This window comes from Triticum urartu, chromosome 1A (assembly GCF_056163025.1).
Source record: "Triticum urartu cultivar PI428250 chromosome 1A, HENAU_Tu73, whole genome shotgun sequence".
Taxonomy (NCBI): Eukaryota; Viridiplantae; Streptophyta; class Magnoliopsida; order Poales; family Poaceae; genus Triticum; species Triticum urartu.
In genome coordinates, this window is record NC_141873.1 from 48240721 (window position 1) to 48266893 (window position 26173).

General features: G+C 46.0%; 2 protein-coding genes across 2 annotated transcripts; one reads left to right on the top strand and one right to left on the bottom strand.

Moving 5' to 3' along the window:
- Positions 1-290: 290 nt before the first annotated feature.
- LOC125545538 (uncharacterized) lies at positions 291-5939 on the top strand. Its single transcript, XM_048709532.2, has 8 exons — positions 291-512; positions 632-814; positions 1695-1979; positions 2095-2135; positions 2224-2316; positions 2739-2868; positions 2950-3563; positions 3649-5939. Exons 1-8 carry the CDS (start codon positions 407-409, stop codon positions 5653-5655), a joined length of 3459 nt encoding a protein of 1152 aa, XP_048565489.2. The 5' UTR covers positions 291-406; the 3' UTR covers positions 5656-5939.
- Positions 5940-6023: 84 nt separating this feature from the next.
- LOC125545548 (putative sugar phosphate/phosphate translocator At3g11320) lies at positions 6024-7842 on the bottom strand. Its single transcript, XM_048709543.2, has 4 exons — positions 7119-7842; positions 6916-7019; positions 6599-6827; positions 6024-6501 (listed from the first exon to the last, which is right to left on the bottom strand). The coding sequence occupies exons 1-4, from the start codon at positions 7629-7631 to the stop codon at positions 6355-6357; spliced, it is 993 nt and encodes a 330-aa protein (XP_048565500.1). The 5' UTR covers positions 7632-7842; the 3' UTR covers positions 6024-6354.
- Positions 7843-26173: the final 18331 nt, after the last annotated feature.

The following is a 26173-nucleotide window of genomic DNA, read 5'->3' on the forward strand; positions in this document are numbered from 1 at the left end:
CGTTCGCATTTCCCGTCACAAAACTGTTCGGATCAGGCAAAGACTATCCTAGCCTTGGCAGACCGTTCCCCTCCCCTCCCAAATTTCAAACCATCCCGCCCATGTGCTCGCCCCATCCCCATCCGGAAAGAAAACCCGGCGCAAAACCCACGCCTGGACCCACCCGCCAGCCACACCCGGGACTCCCGAACGCGCAACGCTTCCACACCCGCCTCGACTCCGCGTCCCCCCTCCCAACTTTTTTTTATACGCACGCCATCCCTTTCCATTCCCACCCCACAAATCTCAGCCCCCAACGTCTCTCTAGCAGCTCGCCTCCTCCCCCCGCCCCGCACCCCATCCGCGGCGATCTAGGGTTTCGCCCCCCGCCCCCTCCCCGTCCGCCTCCGGCGACGCCTGCGCCGCGATGGACGCGCTCTCCCTCATCGACGTCTCCGGCGAGGAGGACGACTTCCTCCTCGACCTCGCCTCGCCGCCGCAGCACCCCGACCCGCCGCCCCGCGCCGCCCCAGGTCAGCGAGTCAGCCAGCGCGCCGTCTCCCGTTACCGTTCCTTCCATTTCGGCGGGGATCCGCGCGTGGGTGGGTTGTCGCCTCCGATCTGACGAGCCGCGCTGCGATTTTTTGTTTAGGTGCTTCGGTGGTGGCCGCCGATTCGGAGCAGCCCGCCGTCGGATCTCCGCCGGGCGGGCAGGTCGTGGATCCCGCGGAGCAGGCACCGGAGCGCGCGCAGTCCCCGAAGAGGACCAAGCCCAAGGGCGGCGTCAACCTCCGCAAGAGCCTCGCCTGGGACAAAGCCTTCTTCACCAGCGAAGGTTTGTGCATCGCCTCCACAAATAAACTAGTCCAAATCTCTATTGTTTCGTGACTGCTGCGTGTTAGTATGATACACATCGTGGGCTCGTGGATCCTGATCTGGTTTGCCACCAGTCCTGCCAGCTCCTAACATTTCTCTTGTTTTTTGAAAAAAATCTGTCGCCTGTACCTGTGCCTTTTGATGCAGATAGATAGAATTTCTTACCATTTCCCTTTCCAGCTCTGTACTTGTCTTTTGTTATATTAGACCTGTGCATTTTGATTTAGATATACAGCAGTTCTTACCATTTCCCTTTCCAGCTCTGTATTTGTATTTTGTTATATCAGACCTGTGCATTTTGATGTAGATATACAGCAGTTCTTACCATTTCCCATCCCAGCTCTGTACTTGTCTTTTGTTATATCAGACCTGTGCATTTTGATGCAGATATACAGCGGTTCTTACCATTCCCCTTTCCAGCACTGTACTTGTCTTTTGTTATACTCCCTCCGGTCCTTTTTACTCTGCATATTAGAATTCTTTGAAGTCAAACTTCACAAAGTTTGACCGTATTTATATGAAAAAATATCAACATATGCCATACTAAAGTTATACAATATGAAACTTTAAGTCATGACACATCTATTGGTATTGATTTCAGATTGTGAATGTTGGTACTTTTTTCTATAAAGTTGGTCAAACTTTATGAGGCTTGACTTCAGTCAAATCTTATATGCGAACTAAAAAGGACCGGAGGGAGTATTAGACCTGTGCATTTTGATGTAGATATACAACAGTTCTTACCATTTCCCTTTCCAGCTCTGTACTTGTCTTTTGTTATACCTGCCACCCTGATGCGTTGATTGATAGCAGCTAACTATTCCTCCTGCTCTGAGCAGGTGTTCTGGATACTGAGGAATTGGGCATTGTGAACAGCACTTTCCGCAAGTCACAGGGTTCTAGGCTTCTGCCAGGAATAGCAGAGGAAATGAGGAGGTCAATGGAGTCCACCACCTCCTCGCTGGAAAGTGAAAGCTTTGTGCTGGAAAGCCTTGAGACTGAGCTGTTTGACAATGTCCGTGCTTCGATTCAGAGAACGCTTGGGAAACCTGATAAAGCTCCTAGTGTGGCTTCTGGAAGCTCAAAAACCCCCAGGGCCACAGCAAAGGCCCCTCCTGTCACAGGTAAGATTTCTCAAACTCAGAAGTTGATGCAACACACTGATTTCTTATGCTGTAACTTCAGTGAGCATTGTCTGCTGTTTTTTACTAATGTGATTGCTTTGTTGCTACTTTCCAGCAAGAAAGGGGGTTGATCGGATACCTCAGACTCAGAGCAAGGTATGTTGTCACAATTCTTCAGTGATTTGAACCTACTTTCCTGCAGTCTGTAATCATTACTAATCAATACTTGTTAATGCTGCCTCAGATAAAGCCCCCTGCTTCAATAAGCAATGGTTCCGTTGGTGGTAGCAGACAAAGGCCCCAAGTCACCCTGAAAGAGCCTGCAGCTGCAAGAGTGGTATGTTACATGCTTGCAGTTCCAGAATATCCATGATCTTTCTGTAGTTTAGCTGTTTACCCCTAACTAGAGGTTTAGGGTTTGTGTGATGCTTGTTACATACACCAGGATCTATAATTGTACTCCCTCTGTAAACTAATATATTAGTTTACTGAGGGAGTAGTTATTAGTAATATGTAATTATTTTATCTGTTTTTAAGAGCCTATCCATTTCTTGCATTTACCGATAATCAGATTACCTCTTGTGTCTTGTCCATTGAAACCCTGTTCTGGAATTGCATAGAACTAATTAAAAAAACTCCAGTTAGATAATTTTATTATCTTTTAGGGAGAACAAATCGGCTAATTGCTTGTTTTAATTGGAGTTCCCATTGAGTATTAATATGAACTTAATATCATGTTTATTCTTTCTGGTTGCGAAGGCTGTATCGAAAGCTGCGGAAGCAAAACCATCCTCAAAGCCTCCCAGAGCTCTACCAAGAGTTGCTACAATGAGAGCACCGACTAACACAGCTGTCACCTCTGGGATTGCAGACAAAAGAAGCAGCACTGGTGTGAATCAACATACTTAAATTTGTTCTGCCGTAAGTGTTAATAGATAGCAAACCTAATACACTTTTTTCCCTCTTGCAGGAGGTGTAGTCAACAGGCAGGCAGTTGCCAAGTCTGCTAACAGTTCAGCCAGCGTGCCATCTCGGCCTGGTGGGGGGACAAAGAACAACTCAACATCAAAATCTGGTGCTTTGTCGTCAGCAGCAAGTCCTTCCTTGCGTAGTGCTCCCATGGCAGGTGGGAAAACAAAGTCACCGACCCTAATCAGCAAGAACAGGACCGCTCAGAGGATCCCTATTCGTTCATCAAGATCTGATATCAGCAAGGTTGACCCAGCAAGGGCATCAAGAAATAAGAGTCACAGTGAGGGTGCATCACCGACCATTTCACCTAGCAGCTCCGTGGACAGCATGAGTTCTGTGATTTCTGGGGTTTCAACTGCATCCACTGTAGGGAGAGCGAGTCATACATCTGAGACCTATAGTACAAGGTCGTCTTCATTGTCCCCTTCCAACAGAAAGAGCAATGACCACCCTCCAACCACACTACGGAGGCCTGTTATTGTTACAGAAGGACAGGCTTCAGGAGCATTTGCTGATAATGTGAAATCTAATGTTCACACATCAACCCAAGGAAATGGTTTTAAACCATCTGGTCTACGAAGGCCTACACCCAAGATTGGATATTTTGATGCTGTAAGTGAATTGTATGTTTTCTTTCTTGTAATGATGCCAATGCTCTTTATTTGTTCTAACACTCTTGGTTCTGTTATGTCTTCAGGAGAAATCTGTTGAACAAAAAGCCGGTGCACGGGCACAACTGCAACCCACGAAGGTTCTGTTTTCACCGTTGGCCACACAGAACTCTTGGATTCCTTCTACTCCGAAGACAATCCCTGCAGCTCTTACCTTTGAGCAAGAAGAACCAACATCTAGGGCAGCAGCACCTTCTCAAACCAAGGTGTCACCTTCACTGCCTCTCAAAGTTGCACAAACTGAAGTAAAACCATCAAAGGTGACAGAGCCTGAAGCTTCTCAAGCTAAGGTATCAACTCCACTGCCTCTCAGAGTTGCACAAACTGAAGTAAAACAATCAAAGGTGACCGAACCTGAAGCTTCTCAAGCCAAGGCATCAACTCCACTGCCTCTCAGAGTTGCACAAACTGAAGTAAAACCATCAAAGGTGACAGAGCATGACGCTTCTCAAACTAAGGCATCGGCTTCACTGCCCATCAGAGTTGCACAAGCTGAAGTAGACCCATTGAAGGTGTCAGAGCATGAAGCTTCTCAAACTGAGGCATTGCCTATACTGTCTCCCAGAGTTGCACAGACTGAAGTAGAACCAGCAAAGGTGGCGGAGCATGACATTTTTGGAACAAAGGGGCCTTCAATGCCTTTAATTAGAGCTGCTCAAACTGAAATAGAAACACCAAAGGTGGCAGAGCATGAAACCCACATGCAGGAGACTGGTCCATTGGTAGTCGCCATGGACAGTGCAGAGGAGGGCATTCCAGCTTTGCATCAGAATGTCCAGGCCAATGGTGAAGTAGAATCGTCAAAGGTGTCTGAGCTTGAAGCACACGTGAATGAGACTGGTTTGTTGCTCGCCATGGACATTGCAGAGGAGGGCTTTCCAGCTTTGCATGAGAATGTCCAGGTTAATGGTGAAGGAGAATCATCAAAGGTGTCGGAGCATGAAGCACACATGCAGGAGACTGGTCTGTTGGTCGCTATGGACATTACAGATGAGGAGGGCATTCCAGCTTTGCATGAGAATGTCCAGGCTAATGGTGAAGTAGAATCATCAACAGTTGAGCTGTCATCATGTACCTCTGGTCAGCAAGAATCAGAAACTACAGCAGCACCTTGCGAGGAGAGCAGTCCTTCACAAATCAAGGTATCACCTTCTCTGCCACTTGGAGTTGCAAAAATGGAAGTAGACCCACTGGAGGTGATTGACCATGAAGCAGAAACATCGAAGGTGTCGGAGCATGAAGCATACATGCTGGAGACTGGCCAATTGGTCGCCATGGACATAGCAGAGGAGGGCATTGCAGCTTTAAATCAGAATGTCCAGGCAAATGGCGATATCAGTTCATCAACTGTTGAGCTGTCATCAGGTACCTCTGGTCAGCAACAATCAGAAACTACAGCAGCACCTTGCGAGGTTAACACTTCTTCTCAAACCGAGGTATCACCTTCACTGCCACTTGGAGTTGCAAAAATGGAAGTAGAATCACTGGAGGTGATTGAGCATGAAGCTTGCATGCCCCAGGCCGGCCAAGTGCTGGCAGCCCTGGATATTGCAAAGGAGAACATTCCAGCCATGGATACCGCAAAAGAGAACATCCAGCCTGGTGGTTATTTGAGTCCACTAAAGGAGAACATTCTGGCTGCGCATCAAAATATCCAGCCTGAAGAGCATATGACTCCTGTAAAGGGAAGCATTCTGGCCTCACATACAAATGCGCAGGCTATAGGGGAGATGACTCCAATGACTCTCCTGAGCCAGAAGCTGTCCTCCATTTCTCTAGGACAAGCTAATGGGGAGGCGACTCCATTGACCCAGAAGGCGCCCTCCATTTCTCAAGGACAATCTAATGGGGAGGCGACTCCATTGAACCAGAAGCTGTCCTCCATTTCTCAAGGACAATCTAATGGGGACACGACTCCATTGACCCAGAAGCTGTCCTCCATTTCTCAAGGACAATCTAATGGGGACGCGACTCCATTGACCCTGTTGGCGCAGAAGCTCTCCTCCATTTCTCTTGGGGATGCCACCGACTAGGTGCCTTGTTCTGCCAGAGGAACTGAGCTTCGGAATCGTATGCTGCTGGTTGTTTTATGATTACATCCTTGTTATCCAGAAGGCAACCACAGCTGAAGTTAGTACAAAAGGCTGTCCTACACTTTGTTTTATTTCTTTTAGCTGTTCAAAGAATGAGAGTGCTACGAGTGTAGTAAACGCAGGGCATGGTTGAAAACTGTGATATTCTGTTGTGTCCAAAGCACTTGATCCTGGTATGTCAATTGCAGATTTGCGAGTAAAGCGTATAAATATGATATCCCTCAGCTACTGTTTGTGGTATTCCTACTAACTATTAATAGGCATAGCATGTTCACCAGGGTGTGTTTTATATCTGTGACTAGCAATAGTATTGATCAATCATCACTTGTACTCCGTAAATTGTAATGTAGTAGTGCAGCCTACACACCAATTTACAAGCATGAATGCATCTGATCTAACGGCTTGTGATAATTTAAGATCACCAAGTCATAGGCTTCAGGAACCCAGATTGCACCTGGAGCAAGAATAAATATACAAATGGGTTGGTCGTCTTCATCGTGCCACCATCAGGACTCTGCCGGAACTTGAATCAACACATCGGAGCTCCGGCGACAGAACAATGTGCGTATGCCAAATGTCGCCATAAGCACATCTCCAGGAGCAGAGGAGCTGTTAAAAATACACCCCTGACAGCAGACTTCACTTGCTCCTCTTCTTGGCCTCGCCGTACAGAACCACGCCGGCGATGGTCACCCCGTAGCCCAGCATCCCCATGACGGTCACCGGGTTCTTGAATATCAGGATGGAGACGACGACGGCGACCGCCCCTTTCGCGTTCCCGAGGACCTGCAACGACCAAGCACAAGGCGCATGAGCATCACCGGTGTGTGTTCATCTGAGAAGTTCAGTCAATGAGCAGAGCACCATGGTTGGCAGGACGAACCTGGAGGGTGAGCGGGCTGGTGTGCTTGGTGACCAGGAAATTGGTCAGGTTCACCAGGTAGGCCAGCGAGGAGTTGCCGAGCAGCAACCAGACGAAGCTGGGGTCCTCCCTGGCGAGCGCCGCCGCCGCGCCGAGCGCGTCCGGCTCCATCATCAGCGTCGCCGGCACCAGCAGCACCACGGCCACCGGCGCCATGTACCAGAGCAGGTCCATGGAGTTGAGCTTCTCCCTGCACGCCATCAAATCCGATCCCCATTTTCAGTAAATGTATCATTCAGTACAAGTCAACGTGATGAATGAAGTATGATGATTATTACTCTTCTGAGGAGAGCAGGATCCCCTGCAGCACGGTCTTGAGCGCCCTCCCCGCCGTCGCGCCCACGCACATGATGAACCCGAACAGATGGAAGCTCGGCTCGCCCTGGATGGAACCAACAATGTCAGCGCGCGAGCACATCAAGATTTGGCTTATATTAATTTGGAGCTTGCTGCTCGATCTAGTTTAGTTTAGTTTGGTTACCCCGGTGGCGATGACGACGCCGGCGACGACGGGGAGGAGGGCGGCGTAGGTGGCGCGGGCCTCGCGCCGCCCCGCGACGGCGTAGGCGATGAGCGCGGTGAAGAAGGGCGTGGTGGCGCCGACGGCCTGGTTGAATGACACGGGGAGGTAGCGCAGCGAGACGTTGCCGGCGACGACGGAGCCGCAGAAGACGGCGCCCAGCACGGCCACCCTGGCCGCCTGCCCGCGCGAGAGCGGCCGGCGCGGGGACGAGGAGGAGGTGGCGGCGGCGAAGGCGGAGGAGAGGAGCGCCGAGGCGGACATGTGGCAGGCGGTGAGGAAGACCGGGTAGCGGAAGCCGTAGACGGAGAGGAGGTACTTGTTGAGCAGCAGCACCCCGATGTTGGACGCGTACCACGCCGCCACCAGCCCCGCCGTCCGCAGCCGCCCCGACGGCCCGGACGCCGCCGCGGCGTCCGGGCCGCCGGCGGCCGTCGTCGTCGGGAGGAGCGCCCGGTCCTCCTGCTGCCGCATCGTCGGCCTTCTTGGTTCTTGCTTGCCGGAGCTGCTGGCTGGTTTGGTTTGGTCTGGTTGGTGGGCGCTGGCGCGTTGGTTAACTTGGTTCTTCTACGTGCGTGCCACGCGTTTATATGGACATGGACATGGTCGTGGCTCGTGGGTGGCGCCGTGGGGGAGACGACGGGGCTGCCGGTCGGGGTTGGGGTGTGGAGATGCTCTATTCAACTAAGGACAATCTGGCCGCTCCCGCCAGCTTAAACATCTATATTTCTCAACGTCTACCCTATTGTACTGAGGTGTAGTGCGTGTTGATTAGCCCCTGACAGCTCGAGGAGAGTATTTTTTGGACGCAGCTCGAGAAGGGTTTGCAAATCGTGACTGCAGCAATGTGGGCCCTACTTGCAGTACAATGGACAGTGGAGCTAAAAATAAGACACCTTTTCATACATCCCGGCCGTAAGAGAGAGAGAGAGGGAAAAAATGTTGCTCTAGGTTGAAGAACACACGCTTAATTTTTCTTCCGGATCTCCTGCCGATAAAGGTGGCAGCAGGCGACACAGACTAGTTAGTTTCATGATGATGGACTAGTCGCCGGGACGATGGTCACACATTAACTTCGTCAAGCTGCAGCGACTCATGACGACCCGTATGATCCATCACGTCGGTCAGACCACGACCGGCGAACCGACCGATCGATATATATGCCGAAGCCGAACGTGCCGTGCCGAATCGAGCAATCATGCGTGATGAGGGAGTGAGTGCAACACCATACCGTGCAAGCAACCAAGAATTATATACTATAATTTATGTGCATACAGCGACGACGCGTGGAATTTGATCTACATAATTTAGAAAAGGAGTGGCCTAACTTCCGAACAGTCTGAATTTAAGCAATATATCCGGACGATCCTAACACAACTAATCACGCATTGTTTATCAAACACGCATGCAGCCCCCGCACCTACGGGAAGTTTGTCACATGCATGCAAACTAATAAACTCCATGATGTCAGCAAAATATTCTTTTTATTTTGAAACTTTAAAATGTTTTGTAGCTCAAACCATCGCTCCGATTAAAAAACTGTTTTCACATAAAAGATTCGTCACGATGAGACCTTCAAAACCAGATCCCAAGTTGGCATGTTTCGACGACTTTTTTTCCAGGTAAAAAGTTACCACGTGTGCTACACAAGTTATCATGTCAATTGAGCATAAGTTATCATGTTGATTACACAGAAACTACCAAGACGTAAAAATGGTTCCTCCAACCTTATCTTCACATGCACATGCATGCATGCATTAGAGAGAAAATGTTTTGATGGCATCCTAGATTTTCCTTATTTTGAAACTTCAAAATGTTTAATAGATCAAACCATCGGTCCAATCGAAAAATCATTTCCGGCGACGAAACCTTCGAAACTAGATCCCATGTTGATATGTTCTGACGACTTCTTTTCATGCAAATAGTTATGGTTGGGCTAAGTAAGTTATCAGGTATGAAGATTGTCTATTATCATGCTATTTACACATGAGTTACCGTGGTACATTTTCAACAACATGAGTTAACGGGAGGGGGGGGTATGTTTTCAAACAACTTCCTCCCCTCCAACCACCCCTGGATCAAATTTACCGTGGTATTTATATGTAAGTTAACATCTCCCCCACCCCCGGTAAAGTTATCATGGTGTTTGCGCATGAGTTATCAAGTTTGTGGTGTGTAAATTATCATGCTATTTATGCTGATGCTATCGGGGATGTCTTCAACAACTTTTTCTCCCGGGTCAAAGTTATCACGGTGTTTGTGCGTGAGTTATCAGATCTGTGGTGTGTAAATTATCATGCTATTTATGCAGAAGCTATTGGGGGCGGGGGTGTCTTCAACATTTTTTTCTCTCAGGTCAAAGCTATCATGGTGTTTGTGCATGAGTTATCAGGTCTGTGACGTGTAAATTATCATGTTATTTTGCATAAGCTACCAAGTGCCTATTATACCACATGCAGCCAGATAACTACGAAAATGAACCATGTTGATAACTATAGTACATCTGGCCCGATAATTGCATAGTAATCATATTGGTAACTATAGTACATCTAGCCCGATAACCACAAAAAAAATCATGCTGGTAACTATAATACATCTAGCCCGATAATTACAAAATAACCATGTTGGTAACTATAGTACATATAGCCCGATAACTTCAAGAAGCTATCGCCGTCTTGTCTTACTGAGCTGGACACAAACCTTAACAAAACTTAAAGCACCAAAAAACAGAGCCCTCCCGCCGGCAAGCGCCGGGATCCACCGCGCACCCACAGGCGGAGCTTAGTTGGGGCTAAACTGTGCCATGGCCCGCCCAACTTAGAGCATACGCATGAGTAGAAGTGTGGTTAGTGAGCAAAACAATGTCCAATGTATGAGTGAATGCCTAACGAGGCCCGCCCTGGTCTTCTGTTGTAGCTCCGCCACTACGCGCACCCATGGCGATAAGGCCACCGGACACGTGGTAGATTGACGGCGCTGCCGACGGGAGGTAGAAATCCTAGCCGCCTTTTCGTTTGATGAGGTGAGACTCATGGGACTGCATGACATTCTATGTTATTTACACACAAATTGCCGGATATATTATTTCTAACATTTTTTCAGGATCGAAGCAATCATTATGTCTGTACATAAACTACCAGGTCTATGATTTATAAATTATCGTATTATTTCCATAGAAGTTAATAGTTTATGTTGCAAAACAACTTTTCTTTCCGGGTCAAAGTTATCGTAGTATTTCCACGTAAATTAACGGGATCACGGTGCGTAAAAATACCGTGATATTTACATAGAAGTTACCCGAGCATATTTTCAACAACTTGATTTTTCTTGGGTCAAATTACCAATAAATTTGTTTGTATGTTTGCCTAATTCCGCAAGTAATATGTACGTAATGATAGACTAGAGAAGCTCAACAAAAGAAAGAAAGCGGAAAAGCTATTTTCCATACGGTCAGTAAAACAACTAGTCTGATGTTGTATAGCTATTTTAAAGCCAGGCAGGTCAATAAAACAACTAGTCTGATATTTTCCTCAATTTCGTATTAGAAATGTTATACAAGAAGTAAGTTACCTACACCTAGTCATCAAAGGAATTTAGTTGGCCTGGTTGAGATCCTAGTAGGTCATCTAGTAAGTCACAGGCTCAAATCCCATTAGCATCCACTTTTTCTTTCCTTTTTCTCTCGCATTTAGTATAGCTCAAATAGTACACTTGGTTCAAAACTTGCAGCAATGAAGCATTAGCGGGATTGTTGTTGACCATGTACTCGTTCGAAGCGTGCATGGTTCGAATCTTATCTGAGGCATTTATTTTTTACGGCCGAGAAGCTGTCACCTGATGAGAAGGGTGCGAACAGTTCAGGCCGTGCGATCGAAATCCAATGACTCTGGCGTCGTGCGGATCTAACGCAAACTGCCAGTCGGCAGGATTTTATCTTTCTCGTTTAGAAAAACAAGTTAGACCTTTTGTGTGGCACATACATGGGATAATTAAACATAAATACATATACAATACTTACTTTCGAAAAATAGATCATGCTAGTTCACAGCTTGAGGAGAGAGAAACCCACCCATATATACACGGCGATTTGGGGGAACATGACAGCGTTGCAAAAGATCATGATAAGTAGTTCGCACGTTGCACACGTCCACGCACACAAGTGTATCCTACTTTCTGGTGGATAAAATAAACACATGTCTTCTTCTTCTTCTTTTTCTTCTTGGCTTTTTACATTTTAATTTATAGTATTTTTCTCCATTTATAGATTACTTCCATATATTTTCATCTTTTCTTGAGAACACCTCCCATTAAAACATGTGTTCACCAATTTTCTTCAATACAAAATGTATATCTCTGTTAACTGAGCCATGTATACTTCGTTTGTCGCCTTTCTTGGGACTAACTTTTGGGGAAGGTGTCCCGATTCTCAGCTATGCTCCTGGGTGAATAGTAAATTCAAAACAAACACGTGCTCCGAGCAAAATTAATTGATGCGGGGGGAGTAGTATGGAAAAAGTAAGCCAAAACAACTTTTCTTTTACAACAAACACGTTACCGCCTTCTAACTACATGTATTTTTTTTTTGTGAAAACCACATATTTTTGACCCAAAAACCCTACTCTAAAACTAAAGCTTTTAGTGCACTGATTTTTCGTGTGCCTACCTAAAAATACATACCATTTCTTAACAGAAATTTGCATGTAATTAGAGGAGATGAAATCATTTATCATTAAAAAACCTAATATTTTTTAAACATTATAATTTATTGTTCAGTATGAAGCAGATGAACTCATGCTCCATTTTAAATATCTGGTAAGTTTCGCCCTAACTATGAATACCGGGTAATTTTGGTCCAACGGCGGTTTGGGTTGGTCAAACCCCAAGTAGCCAATTCTCTGTGCCTCACGAGTAGATCTAGAATTTTTGTGATGAACCTAATATATTGATTTGGTATTGTAAATATTCAAATATTTATCTATATTGTTGGTCGAACTTCACAACTTTTGACTGGGAAAAAATTTAATATGCACTACATTTTGGCATAGAAAGAGGAGTGAGCGAGTGGGTCGCCCTGACATTCGCTCATCGAGCTCCTAAAAAGGGCCCTGCTCCATTAATGTTATTGGCCATCTACTCCCCTCAAACCAACTGCATGATGCATAGATTTTCCTTGTGCATAATTTCCTCTAAGAAGCCTCGCTCACTCTGTTGTAGGCTTTCTCAAAGTCCAGCTTCAAGAGTTTGAGAAAGCCTACGAGAGAGTGACAAAGTCGTAGAATGCAGTGTTGCCACTGGCCGACGACCTCACACAAGGGCCCATACCCATGGGTCGGGTGAGACAAGTGTTGGGAAACGTTGCATAAAAAACAAAAAGAAAATTCTACGCACACGCAAGATCTATCCATGAAGATGCATAGCAACGAGAGGGGAGAATGTGTCTATGCACCCTCGTAGACCGTAAGCGAAAGCGTTTGTTAACGCGGTTGATGTATTCAAACTTCTTCGCGCTCCAACCGATCGAGTACCGAAGTACGACACCTCCGCGTCTAGCACACGTTCAGCTCGGTGATGTCCTTCCCTTCTTGATCCAGTAAGACGACGAAGTAGTGGATGAGTTCCGGCAGCATGACAGCATGGTGACGATGGTGGTGATGCTATCTTCGCAGGGCTTGCCTAAGCACTACGAAAATATGACCGAGGGACAAAATTGTGGAGGGGGTCGCCGCTCACGGTTAAGAAATTGTCGTGGTTATGTGTGGCGCCTCCTCCCACATATATATAGGTGGGGGGAGAGGGGAGAGGCCAAGGGATGCCCCAAGTAGGGACGAATCCTACTTTGGGGTCTTTCCCTAGCCGCGCCCCCTTACCATATTTGCTGGAGGGGGAAAGGAAAGGCGGGAGAGGAAAGGAAGGGAGAGGCCGACTCTCCCCTTTCCTTCTCTCCCCAAGGGCTGCGGCCTAGGAGGGGCGCGCCAGCCCCTTGTGGGCTAGTGTGTCCCCCCCTTTGGTCCATATGGCCCATTAACCTTCCGGGGTGTCCGGAACCCCTTCCGACGACCCTATTTCTACCCGGTACATCCCGAAACTCTTCTGGTGTCCAAATATCATCGTCCTATATATCAATCTTTACCTCCGGACCATTCCGGAGCTCCTCATCATGTCCGTGATCTCATCCGGGACTCCGAACAACATTCAGTCACCAAATCATATAACTCATATAACACTATATCGTCAACGAACGTTAAGCGTGCGGACCCTACGGGTTCGAGAACTATGTAGACATGACCGAGACAACTCTTCGGTCAATAACCAATAGCGGAACCTGGATGCTCATATTGGTCCTACATATTCTTCGAAGATCTTTATCGGTCGATCCTTATGACAACATACGTAATTCCCTTTGTCCATCGGCATGTTACTTGCCCGAGATTCGACCGTCAGTATCTTCATACCTAGTTCAATCTCGTTACCGGAAAGTCTCTTTACTCGTTCCGTAATACATCATCATGCAACTAACCCCCTATTCACTTTGCTTGCAAGGCTTCTTATGATGTGTATTACCGAGAGGGCCCGGAGATACCTCTCCGATACTCGGAGTGACAAATCCTAATTCCGATCTATGCCAACTCAACAAACACCTTCGGAGATACCTGTAGAGCATCTTTATGATCACCCAGTTATGTTGTGACGTTTGATAGCACACAAGGTATTCCTCCGGTATCCGGGAGTTGCGTAATCTCATAGTCGAAGGAATATGTATTTTGACATTGAGAAAGCAATAGCAATAAACTGAACGATCAATATGCTAAGCTAACGGATGGGTCTTGTCCATCACATTATTCTCCTAATGATGTGATCCTGTTATCAAATGATAACACATGTCTATGGTTAGGGACACGGTATTCGTTTATGTATTCACACATATATTTAAGTTTCTGCTCAATACAATTCTAGCATAAATAATAAACCTTTACCATGAATAAGAAAATATAAAATAACAACTTTATTATTGCCTTTAGGGCATATTTCCTTCAACAAGGCCTCCTACCATTTGTGGAAGACCCCTCTCCTTACCAAAACCAGACTAATCGAACCATTGCTTCTCCTAGAAGCGGTTGAAGCGTGTACTGTTGTTGTTTCCCTAGAGTCTAAGATGAGCGAACAATAGTTAGATCACAGATGCGTCACAATGGAGAGAGAGGGAGTAGAATGTGAACCTATCTTCCCAGTGAGCGGCCTGTGGCCCAAGCTCCTCAAGCTCGAGTCCATCAATCCAGTCATTGAACAAGACAATAGGATTGGGTCTGATCGCATCATTGAAAGAGCACTATTGACTAACCTGATTGTTGCTTCTCAACTCGGAAAGAGTTTTTGTTTTGTTTTAGAACTGATAAGGAGCTGACATTCGCTCCTTTCCGTCTTAGTTTGACACTCATTCACCCGTCGGGTCCTGCAACATGGATCTTGACATTGGGCACAGTTGTCCACGTCAAGCAGCAATCGTTCGCTCGTTTGTGGAACCAACACAATCGAATTGCAACTGCACATTAAAAACACGATGTCTGATACGCATGCCTCCTCGTCCCTCTATCTCTGTCCATCTCCCATTCGTCATTTTACTCATATATTTATTTCTTTGCTTTGCTCTGCTCATCGACAAAAATCTACCGCAGTCGCTCGCCGGGGGCCAAAATCGAGGAGACCTTCACGCCTTGTTGCAAGCTCATCCAGGTACGTATCCTCAACCTTTCTCACATGTGATTTTCAGTGTCAATTATCTAGATTTGATAGTGGCAAGGGTTAGATGAAGGGGTGGGTGCGCTCTGATGTCTACTACACAACCTTCTTCTTGTAGATGTTGTTGGGCCTCCAAGTGCAGAGGTTTGTAGGACAGTAACAAATTTCCCTCAAGTGGATGACCTAAGGTTTATCAATCCGTAGGAGGCGTAGGATGAAGACGGTCTCTCTCAAGCAACCCTGCAACCAAATAACAAAGAGTCTCTTGTGTCCCCAACACACCCAATACAATGGTAAATTGTATAGGTGCACTAGTTCGGCGAACAGATGGTGATACAAGTGGTATATGGATGGTAGATAAAGGTTTTTGTAATCTGAAAATATAAAAACAACAAGGTAACTAATGATAAAAGTGAGCACAAACGATATTGCAATGCTAGGAAACAAGGCCTAGGGTTCATACTTTCACTAGTGCAAGTTCTCTCAACAATAATAACATAATTGGATCATCTAACTATCCCTCAACATGCAACAAAGAGTCACTCCAAAGTCACTAATAGCGGAGAACAAACGAAGAGATTATGGTAGGGTATGAAACCACCTCAAAGTTATCCTTTCTGATCGATCTATTTAAGAGTCCATAGTAAAATAACATGAAGCTATTCTTTCCGTTCAATCTATCTTAGAGTTCGTACTAGAATAACACCTTAAGACACAAATCAACCAAAACCCTAATGTCACCTAGATACTCCAATGTAACCTCAAGTATCCGTGGGTATGATTATACGATATGCATCACACAATCTCAGATTCATCTATTCAACCAACACAAAGTACTTCAAAGAGTGCCCCAAAGATTCTACCGGAGAGTCAAGACGAAAACGTGTGCCAACCCCTATGCATAGGTTCATGGACGGAACCCGCAAGTTGATCACCAAAACATACATCAAGTGGATCAATAGAATACCCCATTGTCACCACGGGTATCCCACGCAAGACATACATCAAGTGTTCTCAAATCCTTAAAGACTCAATCCGATAAGATAACTTCAAAGGGAAAACTCAATCCATTACAAGAGAGTAGAGGGGGAGAAACATCATAAGATCCAACTATAATAGCAAAGCTCGCGATACATCAAGATCGTATCACCTCAAGAACACGAGAGAGAGAGAGAGAGATCAAACACATAGCTACTGGTACATACCCTCAGCTCCGAGGGAGAACTACTCCCTCCTCGTCATGGAGAGCGCCGAGATGATGAAGATGGCCACCGGAGAGGGACTCCCCCCTCCGGCAGGGTGCCGGAACGGGTCTAGATTAGTTTTCGGTGGCTACGGAGGCTTCTGTGGCAGAACTCCCGATCTATTCTGCCCCTGGAAGTTTTTAGGGTATATGGGTATATATAGGAGGAAGAAGTATGTCGGTGGATCTCCGGGCTGTCCACGAGGCAGGGGGCGCGCCCAGGGGGGTGGGCGCACCCCCCACCCTCGTGGGCAGCCCAGGACTCTCCTGGTCCATCTCCGATACTCCGTGGGCTTCTTCTGGTCCAAAAATAAGTTCCGTGGAGTTTCAGGTCAATTGGACTCCGTTTGATTTTCCTTTTCTGCGATACTCTTAAACAAGGAAAAACAGAAACTGGCACTGGGCTCTGGGTTAATAGTTAGTCCCAAAAATAATATAAAAGTGTATAATAAAGCCCATAAACATCCAAAATAGATAATATAATAACATGGAACAATCAAAAAATTATAGATGCATTGGAGACATATCACACTCCTCTCCGATACATTCCATGGCAAGAGGATTGGAAGGGTGGTCACGGAATTTTCAATGCGAAACTCGATGGTGGATCCACCCGCTAAATGGGATGGCGGTAAGGGGTTTGTGTGGCTGTGGATGCTTCACGCCTTTACCCTCTTGCCCATCATGGACATCTGAAGGAAATATGCCCTAGAGGCAATAATAAAGTTGTTATTTATATTTCCTTATATCATGATAAATTTTTATTATTCATGCTAGAATTGTATTAACCGGAAACTTAGTACATGTGTGAATACATAGACAAACATAGTGTCACTAGTATGCCTCTACCTGACTAGCTCGTTGATCAAAGATGGTTAAGTTTCCTAGCCATGGACAAAGAGTTGTCATTTGATAAACGGGATCACATCATTAGAGAATGATGTGATTGACTTGACCCATCTGATAGTTAGCACGATGATCGTTTAGTTTACTGCTATTGCTTTCTCCATAACATATACATGTTCCTATGACTATGAGATTATGCAACTCCCGAATACCGGAGGAACACTTAGTGTGCTATCAAACATCACAACGTAACTGGGTGACTGTAAAGATGCTCTACAGGTGTCTCCGATGGTGTTTGTTGAGTTGGCATAGATCGAGATTAGGATTTGTCACTTTGTGTATCAGAGAGGTATCTCTGGGCCCTCTCGGTAATGCACATCACTATAAGCCTTGCAAGCAATGTAACTAATGAGTTAGTTATGGGATGTAGCATTACGGAACGAGTAAATAGACTTGCCGGTAACGATATTGAACTGGGTATTGAGATACCGATGATCGAATCTCGGGCATGTAACATACTGATGACAAAGGGAACAAAGTATGTTGTTAGGCGGTTTGACCGATAAAGATCTTCGTAGAATATGTAGGAACAATTATGAGCATCCAGGTTCCGCTATTGGTTATTGACCGGAGATGAGTCTCGGTCATGTCTACATAGTTCTCGAACCCGTAGGGTCCGCACGCTTAACGTTCGGTGACAATCGATATTATGAGTTTATGTGTTTTGATGTACCGAAGGTAGTTCGGAGTCCCGGATATGATCACAGACATGACGAGGAGTCTCGGAATGGTCGAGACATAAAGATCGATATATTGGAAGCCTATGTTTGGACATCGGAATGGTTCAGGGTGAGTTCGGGCATATACCGGGGTACCGGGGGGTTACCGGAACCCCCCGGGAAGTATATGGGCCTTATTGGGCCATAGTGGGAGAGAGAGAGAGGAGAAGGGAGCCTAGGAGGGGACGCGCCCCCTTTCCTCCCCCCTCTCTCCCCCTTCTTTCCTCTCCTAATCCAACTAGGGAAGGGGGGGGGGAATCCTACTCCCGATGGGAGTAGGACTCCCCTTGGGCGCGCCATAGAGGGGCCGACCCTCCCTCTCCTACACTCCTTTATATACGAGGAGGGGGCACCCCATAGGCACACAAGTTGATTGTTTAGCTGTGTGCGGTGCCCCCCTCCACAGATTTCCACCTCGGTCATATCATTGCAGTGCTTAGGCGAAGCCCTGCGCCGGTAGCTTCATCATCACCGTCATCACGCCGTCGTGCTGGCGAAACTCTCCCTCGACACTCAACTAGATCTAGAGTTCGCGGGACGTCACCGAGCTGAACGTGTGCAGATCGCGGAGGTGCTGTACCTTCGGTGCTAGGATCGGTCGGATCGTGAAGACGTACGACTACATCAATCACGTTGTCATAATGCTTCCGCTTACGGTCTATGAGGATACGTGGACAACACTCTTCCCCTCTCGTTGCTATGCATCACCTAGATGGATCTTGCATGTGCATAGGATTTTTTTGAAATTACCGCGTTCCCCAACAGTGGCATCAGAGCTAGGTCTATGCGTAGATGTTATATGCACGAGTAGAACACAAAGGAGTTATGGGCGTGGGTATATACATATTGCTTGCCGTCACTAGTTGATTCTTGATTCAGCGATATTGTTGGATGAAGCGGCTCAGACCGACATTACGCGTACGCTTACGCGAGACTGGTTCTACTGACGTACTTCACACACAGGTGGCTGGTGGGTGTCAGTTTCTCCAACTTTAGTTGAATCGGATTCAATGAATAGGGTTCTTTCTGAAGATCAAAAAGCAATCACTATACCGTGTTGTGGTTTTTGATGCGTAGGTAAGAATGGTTCTTGCTCATCCCATAGCAGCCACGTAAAACTTGCAACAACAAAGTAGAGGACGTTTAACTTGTTTTTGCAGGGCATGTTGTGATGTGATATGGTCAAGACATGATGCTAAATTTTATTGTATGAGATGATCATGTTTTGTAACAGAGTTATCGGCAACTGGCAGGAGCCATATGGTTGTCGCTTTATTGTATTAAATTGCAATCGCCATGTAATTGCTTTACTTTATCACTAAGCGGTAGCGATAGTCATAGAAGCAATAGTTGGCGAGACGACAACGATGCTCCGATGGAGATCAAGGTGTCAAGCTGGTGACGATGGTGATCATGACGATGCTTTGGAGATGGAGATCAAAGGCACAATATGATGATGACCATATCATATTACTTATATTGATTGCATGTGATGTTTATCCTTTATGCATCTTATTTTGCTTAGTTCGACGGTAGCATCATAAGATGATCTCTCACTAAATTTCAAGGTATAAGTGTTCTCCCCGAGTATGCACCGTTGCTACAGTTCGTCATGCCGAGACACCACGTGATGATCGGGTGTGATAAGCTCTACGTTCACATACAACGGGTGCAAGCCAGTTTTGCACATGCGGAATACTCGGGTTAAACTTGATGAGCCTAGCATATGCAGATATGGCCTCGGAACACTGAGACCGAAAGGTTGAGCGTGAATCATATAGTAGATATGATCAACATAGTGATGTTTACCATTGAAAACTACTCCATCTCACGTGATGATCAGACATGGTTTAGTTGATTTGGATCACGTGATCACTTAGATGATTAAGAGGGATGTCTCTCTAAGTGGGAGTTCTTTAGTAATTTGATTAATTGAACTTTAATTTATCATGAACTTAGTACCTGATAGTGTTTTGCATGTCTATGTTGTTGTAGATAGATGGCCCGTGTTGTTGTTCCGTTGAATTTTAATGCGTTCCTAGAGAAAGCTAAGTTGAAAGATGATGGTAGCAATTACATGGACTGTGTCCGTAACTTAAGGATTATCCTCATTGCTGCACAGAGGAATTACGTCCTAGAAGCACCGCTAGGTGACAAACCTGCTGCAGAGCAACACCAAATGTTATGAACGTCTGGCGGAGCAAAGCTAATGACTACTCGATAGTTCAGTGTGCCATGCTTTACGGCTTAGAACCGGGACTTCAATGACGTTTTGAACGTCATGGAGCATATGAGATGTTTCAGGAGTTGAAATTAATATTTCAAGCAAATGCCCGGATTGAGAGATATGAAGTCTCCAATAAGTTCTACAGCTGCAAAATGGAGGAGAATAGTCCTGTCAGTGAACATATACTCAGAATGTCTGGGTACCACAACCACTTGACTCAGCTGGGAGTTAATCTTCCTGATGATAGTGTCATTGACAGAGTTCTTCAATCACTACCACCAAGCTACAAGAGCTTCGTGATGAACTATAATATGCAAGGGATGGATAAGACGTTTCCCGAGCTCTTCGCAATGCTAAAGGCTGCGGAGGTAGAAATCAAGAAGGAGCATCAAGTGTTGATGGTCAACAAGACCACCAGTTTCAAGAAAAAAGATAAAGGGAAGAAGGGGAACTTCAAGAAGAACAGCAAGCAAGTTGCTTTTCAAGTGAAAAAGCCCAAGTCTGGACATAATCCTGAGACTGAGTGCTTCTACTGCAAAGGGATTGGTCACTGGAAGCGGAACTGCCCCAAGTATTTGGCGAAGAATGATGGCAAAGTGAAAGGTATATTTGATATACATGTTATTGATGTGTACCTTACTAATGCTCGCAGTAGCGTCTGGGTATTTGATACTGGTTCTGTTGCTAATATTTGCAACTTGAAACAGGGGCTACGGATTAAGCGAAGATTGGCTAAGGACGAGGTGACGATGCACGTGGGAAATGGTTCCAAAGTCGATGTGATCACCATCAGCACGCTACCTCTACATCTACCTTCGGGATTAGTTTTAGACCTAAATAATTGTTATTTGGTGCCATCGTTGAGCATGAACATTATATCTGGATCTTGTTTGATGCGAGATGGTTATTCATTTAAATCAGAGAATAATGGTTGTTCTATTTATATGAGTAATATCTTTTATGGTCATGCACCCTTGATGAGTGGTCTATTTTTACTAAATCTTGATAGTAGTGATACACATGTTCATAGTATTGAAGCCAAAAGATATAAGTTTTATAATGATAGTGCAACTTATTTATGGCACTGCCATTTAGGTCATATTGGTGTAAAGTGCATGAAGAAACTCCGTGATGATGGACTTTTGGAATCACTTGATTATGAATCACATGATGCTTGCGAACTGTGCCTCATGGGCAAGATGACTAAGGCTCCATTCTCTGGAACAAAGGAGCGAGCAACAGACTTGTTGGAAATAATACATACTGATGTATGTGGTACGATGAGTGTTGATGCTTGCGGCGGGTATCGTTATTTTCTTACCTTCACAGATGATTTGAGCAGATATGGGTATATCTAATTAATGAAACATAAGTCTGAAACATTTGAAAAGTTTAAAGAATTTCAGAGTGAAGTGGAAAATCATCGTAACAAGAAAATTAACTTTCTACTGTCTGATCGTGGAGGAGAATATTTGAGTTACGAGTTTGGTCTTCATTTGAAACAATGCAGAATAGTTTCGCAACTCACGCCACCTGGAACACCATAGCGTAATGGTGTGTCCGTACACCATAACCGCACTTTATTAGATATGGTGTGATCTATGATGTCTCTCACTGATTTACCGCTATCGTTTTGGGGTTATGCTTTAGAGACAGCTGCATTCACGTTAAATAGGGGACCATCAAAATCCATTGAGACGACACCTTATGCACTGTGGTTTGGCAAGAAACCCAAGTTGTCGTTTCTGAAAGTTTGGGGCTGCGATGCTTATGTGAAAAAACTTCAACCTGATAAGCTCGAACCTAAATCGGAGAAATGTGTCTTCATAGGATACCCAAAGGAGACTGTTGGGTACACCTTCTATCACAGATCCGAAGGCAAGATATTTGTTGCTAAGAATGGTTCCGGGTGAGTTCAGGCATATACTGGAGTACCGGGAGGTTACCGGAACCCCCGGGGAAGTATATGGGCCTTATTGGGCCATAGTGGGAGAGAGGAGAAGGGAGCCTAGGAGGGGGCGCCCCCCCCAAGCCCAATCCAAATTTGGTGGGGGGCCGGCCCCCTTTCCTCCCCCCTCTCCCCCTTCCTTCCTCTCCTAATCCAACTAGGGAAGGGGGGGGGATCCTACTCCCGGTGGTAGTAGGACTCCCCTTGGGAGCGCCATAGAGGGGCCGGCCCTCCCCCTCCTCCACTCCTTTATATATGGGGGGAGGGGGGCACCCCATAGACACACAAGTTGATTGTTTAGCCATGTGCAGTGCCCCCCTCCACAGATTTCCACCTCGGTCATATCGTTGCAGTGCTTAGGCGAAGCCATGCGCCGGTAGCTTCATCATCACCATCATCACGCCGTCAAGCTGACGAAACTCTCCCTCGACACTCAGCTGGATCTAGAGTTCGCGGGACGTCACCGAGCTGAACATGTGCAGATCGCGGAGGTTCCGTACCTTCGGTGCTAGGATCGGTTGGATCGTGAAGATGTACGACTACATCAACTGCGTTGTCATAACGCTTGCGCTTACGGTCTACGAGGGTACGTGGACGACACTCTTCCCCTCTTGTTGCTATGCATCACCTAGATGGATCTTGCGTGTGCGTAGGATTTTTTTGAAATTACTGTGTTCCCCAACAACATCGTCATCCACAACTCATTCCATGCGGTCCACACAACGGTTAGACCAAGACAGCTACAAGGTATCAAGGTGTAGAGGTGCCAGTGGGCTGGTGTTGGCAATTTTGGAGTGGTAGTGTGGCAGGCGTCAAGGAAGATCACTTGGCATCGTTGAAAGGATTGAGATGGACCTAGCGGGGGTGGGTGGGGTGAATAGAGGTACAATTACAAATATTAATTACTACTTAACAATTTTAGGCAATTATGTAGAATATGAAAGTGAGCCTAAGAAATGCAAGGTGATTCTATTTCTAGCAATATACTCAACAGAAACTAGGAGGAAAAGCAATCACAATATGATAAATAAGTAAAGACAAGGAGACAAGTAAACCACAATCAAGGAGTTAGGGTTAATCGAAACTCTATAGATGACCCGATGCTCACTTCCTTTGAGGGAAGCTAGTCACCGTTGTAGGGGAGGGTGTTATCACGAAGGCTCACACTTCTCTCCTTGTGATATCACACGAAGGCGATTCTCAAATGCTAGTGCTAGACCTTGATGCGGCCTCCAAACCTTCACAAACTTTTTCGGGTTAATCACAACAACCGATTCCTCTTCGAAGAATTCCTACCGCCTAGGAGTCTTCAACCTCCAAGAGTAACAAGAATAATGGGGGAAAGCCAAGGCTTTCTCAAATCGTCAAGAGAGGGGAGAGGGAGTGGATCTGTCACTTGGTCTCTCAAGAACTCCCCCAAATCTCTTCAGAATCTAAGATTGGGTGTGGGAGAGAGTGAGGGAGCACTTGTAGAGTGTAGTGGCCAACCCTCTACCAAAGTGGTAGAGTGGTATATATAACTCCCCCTCAAATAGAGCCGTTTAAGCCATTTCTTGGAAAGTGCCCAGACATCCGGGTAGCAACCCAGACGATTTGGCAGGCAATGGCCGGATGATCCGCCAGAGGACCCAGACGGTTCGGCTAAGTCAATTTATGGTAGTTGAACTAGCATAGCTGGAAAAAAGGCCCACATGTGAAAACACCCAAGCAGGTTATTGGCGGAAGCCCAGACATCCGGGAGGGTGCCTGGAACGTCTGGCGAAGTACATACCTGCTGTTGGTGGCACACGGGCTGGCCGGACATCCAGGATAGAATCCAGAAAATCCAGGCCATCCCAAACAAAAGATGCTCTTAGGATAGATATCCGGGCAAAGCATCCGGGGAAGGGCCGAACGATCCGGGGAGATGTTGGGAACGTAGCATGCAATTTCAAAAAATTTCCTACGATCACGCAAGATCTATCTAGGAGATGCATAGCAACGAGAGGGGGAGAGTGTCTCCATGTACCCTTGTCGACCGAAAGAGGAAGTGTTAGGTTAACATGATTGATGTAGTCGAACGTCTTCGCGATCCAACCGATCTTAGTACCGAATGTACGGCACCTCCGTGTTCAAATCATGTTTAGCTCGATGACATCCCTCGAATTCTTGATCTAGTAGAGGGTCGAGGGAGACTTTTGTTAGCACGACGGTGTGGTGACGATGATGGTGATGTGATCCACGTAGGGCTTCGCCTAAGCACTACGACGCTATGACCGGAGGAGTAAACTATGGAGGGGGGCTCCGCACACGGCTAACAGAACTATTGGTGTGCCTTTGGGGTCCCCTTGCCCCCCGTATATAAAGGAGGGGAGGAGGAGGAGGCCGGCCAGGGGGAACGCGCCATGGGCAGGGAGCCCTACTAGGAGTAGGATCCCCCCTTTTCCTTCCTTTCACCGGAGGAAATAGGAAGGAGAGGGAGGGGGAAAGGGAAAGGTGGGCCGCGCCCCTCCTCATTGTCCTAATCGGACTCCCTAGGAGGGGGGTGCGCGCCACCCCCCCGTGGGATTCCCTCTCGCTCCATTAGGCCCATGTAGGCCCAACACTTCCCCAGGGGTTCCAGTAACCGCTCGATACTCCAAAAAAAATACCGGAATCACTCAGAACCATTCCAATGCCCGAATACTACCTTCCAATATATGAATCTTTACCTCTCAACCATTTTGAGACTCCTCGTCATGTCCGTGATCTCATCCGGGACTCCGAACAAACTTCGGTCACCAAAACACATAACTCATAATATAAATTGTCATCAAACATTAAGCATGCGGACCCTACGGGTTCGAGAACTATGTAGACATGACCGAGACACATCTCCGGTCAATAACCAATAGCGGAACCTGGATGCTCATATTGATTCCTACATATTCTACGAAGATCTTTATCGGTCAAACCGCATAACAACATACATCATTCCCTTTGTCATCGGTATGTTACTTGCCCGAGATTCGATCGTCGGTATCATCATACCTAGTTCAATCTCGTTATCGGCAAGTCTCTTTACCGTTCCATAATGCATCATCCCGCAACTAACTCATTAGTCACATTGCTTACAAGGCTTATAGTGATGTGCATTACCGAGAGGGCCCAAAGATACCCCTCTGATACTCGGAGTGACAAATCCTAATCTCAATCTATGCCAACCCAACAAACACCTTCGGAGACACCTGTAGAGCATCTTTATAATCACACAGTTACGTTGTGACGTTTGATAGCACACAAGGTGTTCCTCCAGTATTCGGGAGTTGCATAATCTCATAGTTAGAGGAATATGTATAAGTCATGAAGAAAGCAATAGCAATAAAACTAAACGATCATTATGCTAAGCTAACGGATGGGTCTTGTCCATCACATCATTCTCTAATGATGTGATCCCGTTCATTAAATGACAACGCATGTCCATGGTCAGGAAACTTAACCATCTTTGATTAACAAGCTAGTCAAGTAGAGGCATACTAGCGACATTCTGTTTTGTCTATGTATTCACACATGTACTAAGTTTCCGGTTAATACAATTCTAGCATGAATAATAAACATTTATCATGATATAAGGAAATATAAACAACAACTTTATTATTGCCTCTAGGGCAATTTCTTTCAGTCTCCCACTTGCACTAGACTCAATAATTTAGATTACATAGTAATGATTCTAACACCCATGGAGTCTTGGTGCTGATCATGTTTTGCTCATGAGAGAGGCTTAGTCAACGGGGCTGCAACATTCAGATCCATATGTATTTTGCAAATCTCTATGTCTCCCTACTTGACTTGATCGCGGATGGAATTGAAGCTTCTCTTGATGTGTTTTGTTCTCTTGTGAAATCTAGATTCCTTCGCCAAGGTAATTGCTCCAGTATTGTCACAAAAGATTTTCATTGGATCCGATGCACTAGGTATTACACCTAGATCGGATATGAACTCCTTCATCAAGACTCCTTCATTTTCTGCTTCTGAAGCAGCTATGTACTCTGCTTCACACGTAGATCCCGCCACGACGCTCTGCTTGGAACTGCACCAACTTACAGCTCCACCATTCAATATAAATACGTAACCGGTTTGCGACTTTGAGTCATCCAGATCAGTGTCAAATCTTGCATCGACGTAACCATTTATGACAAGCTCTTTGTCACCTTCATAAACGAGAAACATATCCTTAGTAATTTTCAGGTATTTCAGGATGTTCTTGACTGCTGTCCA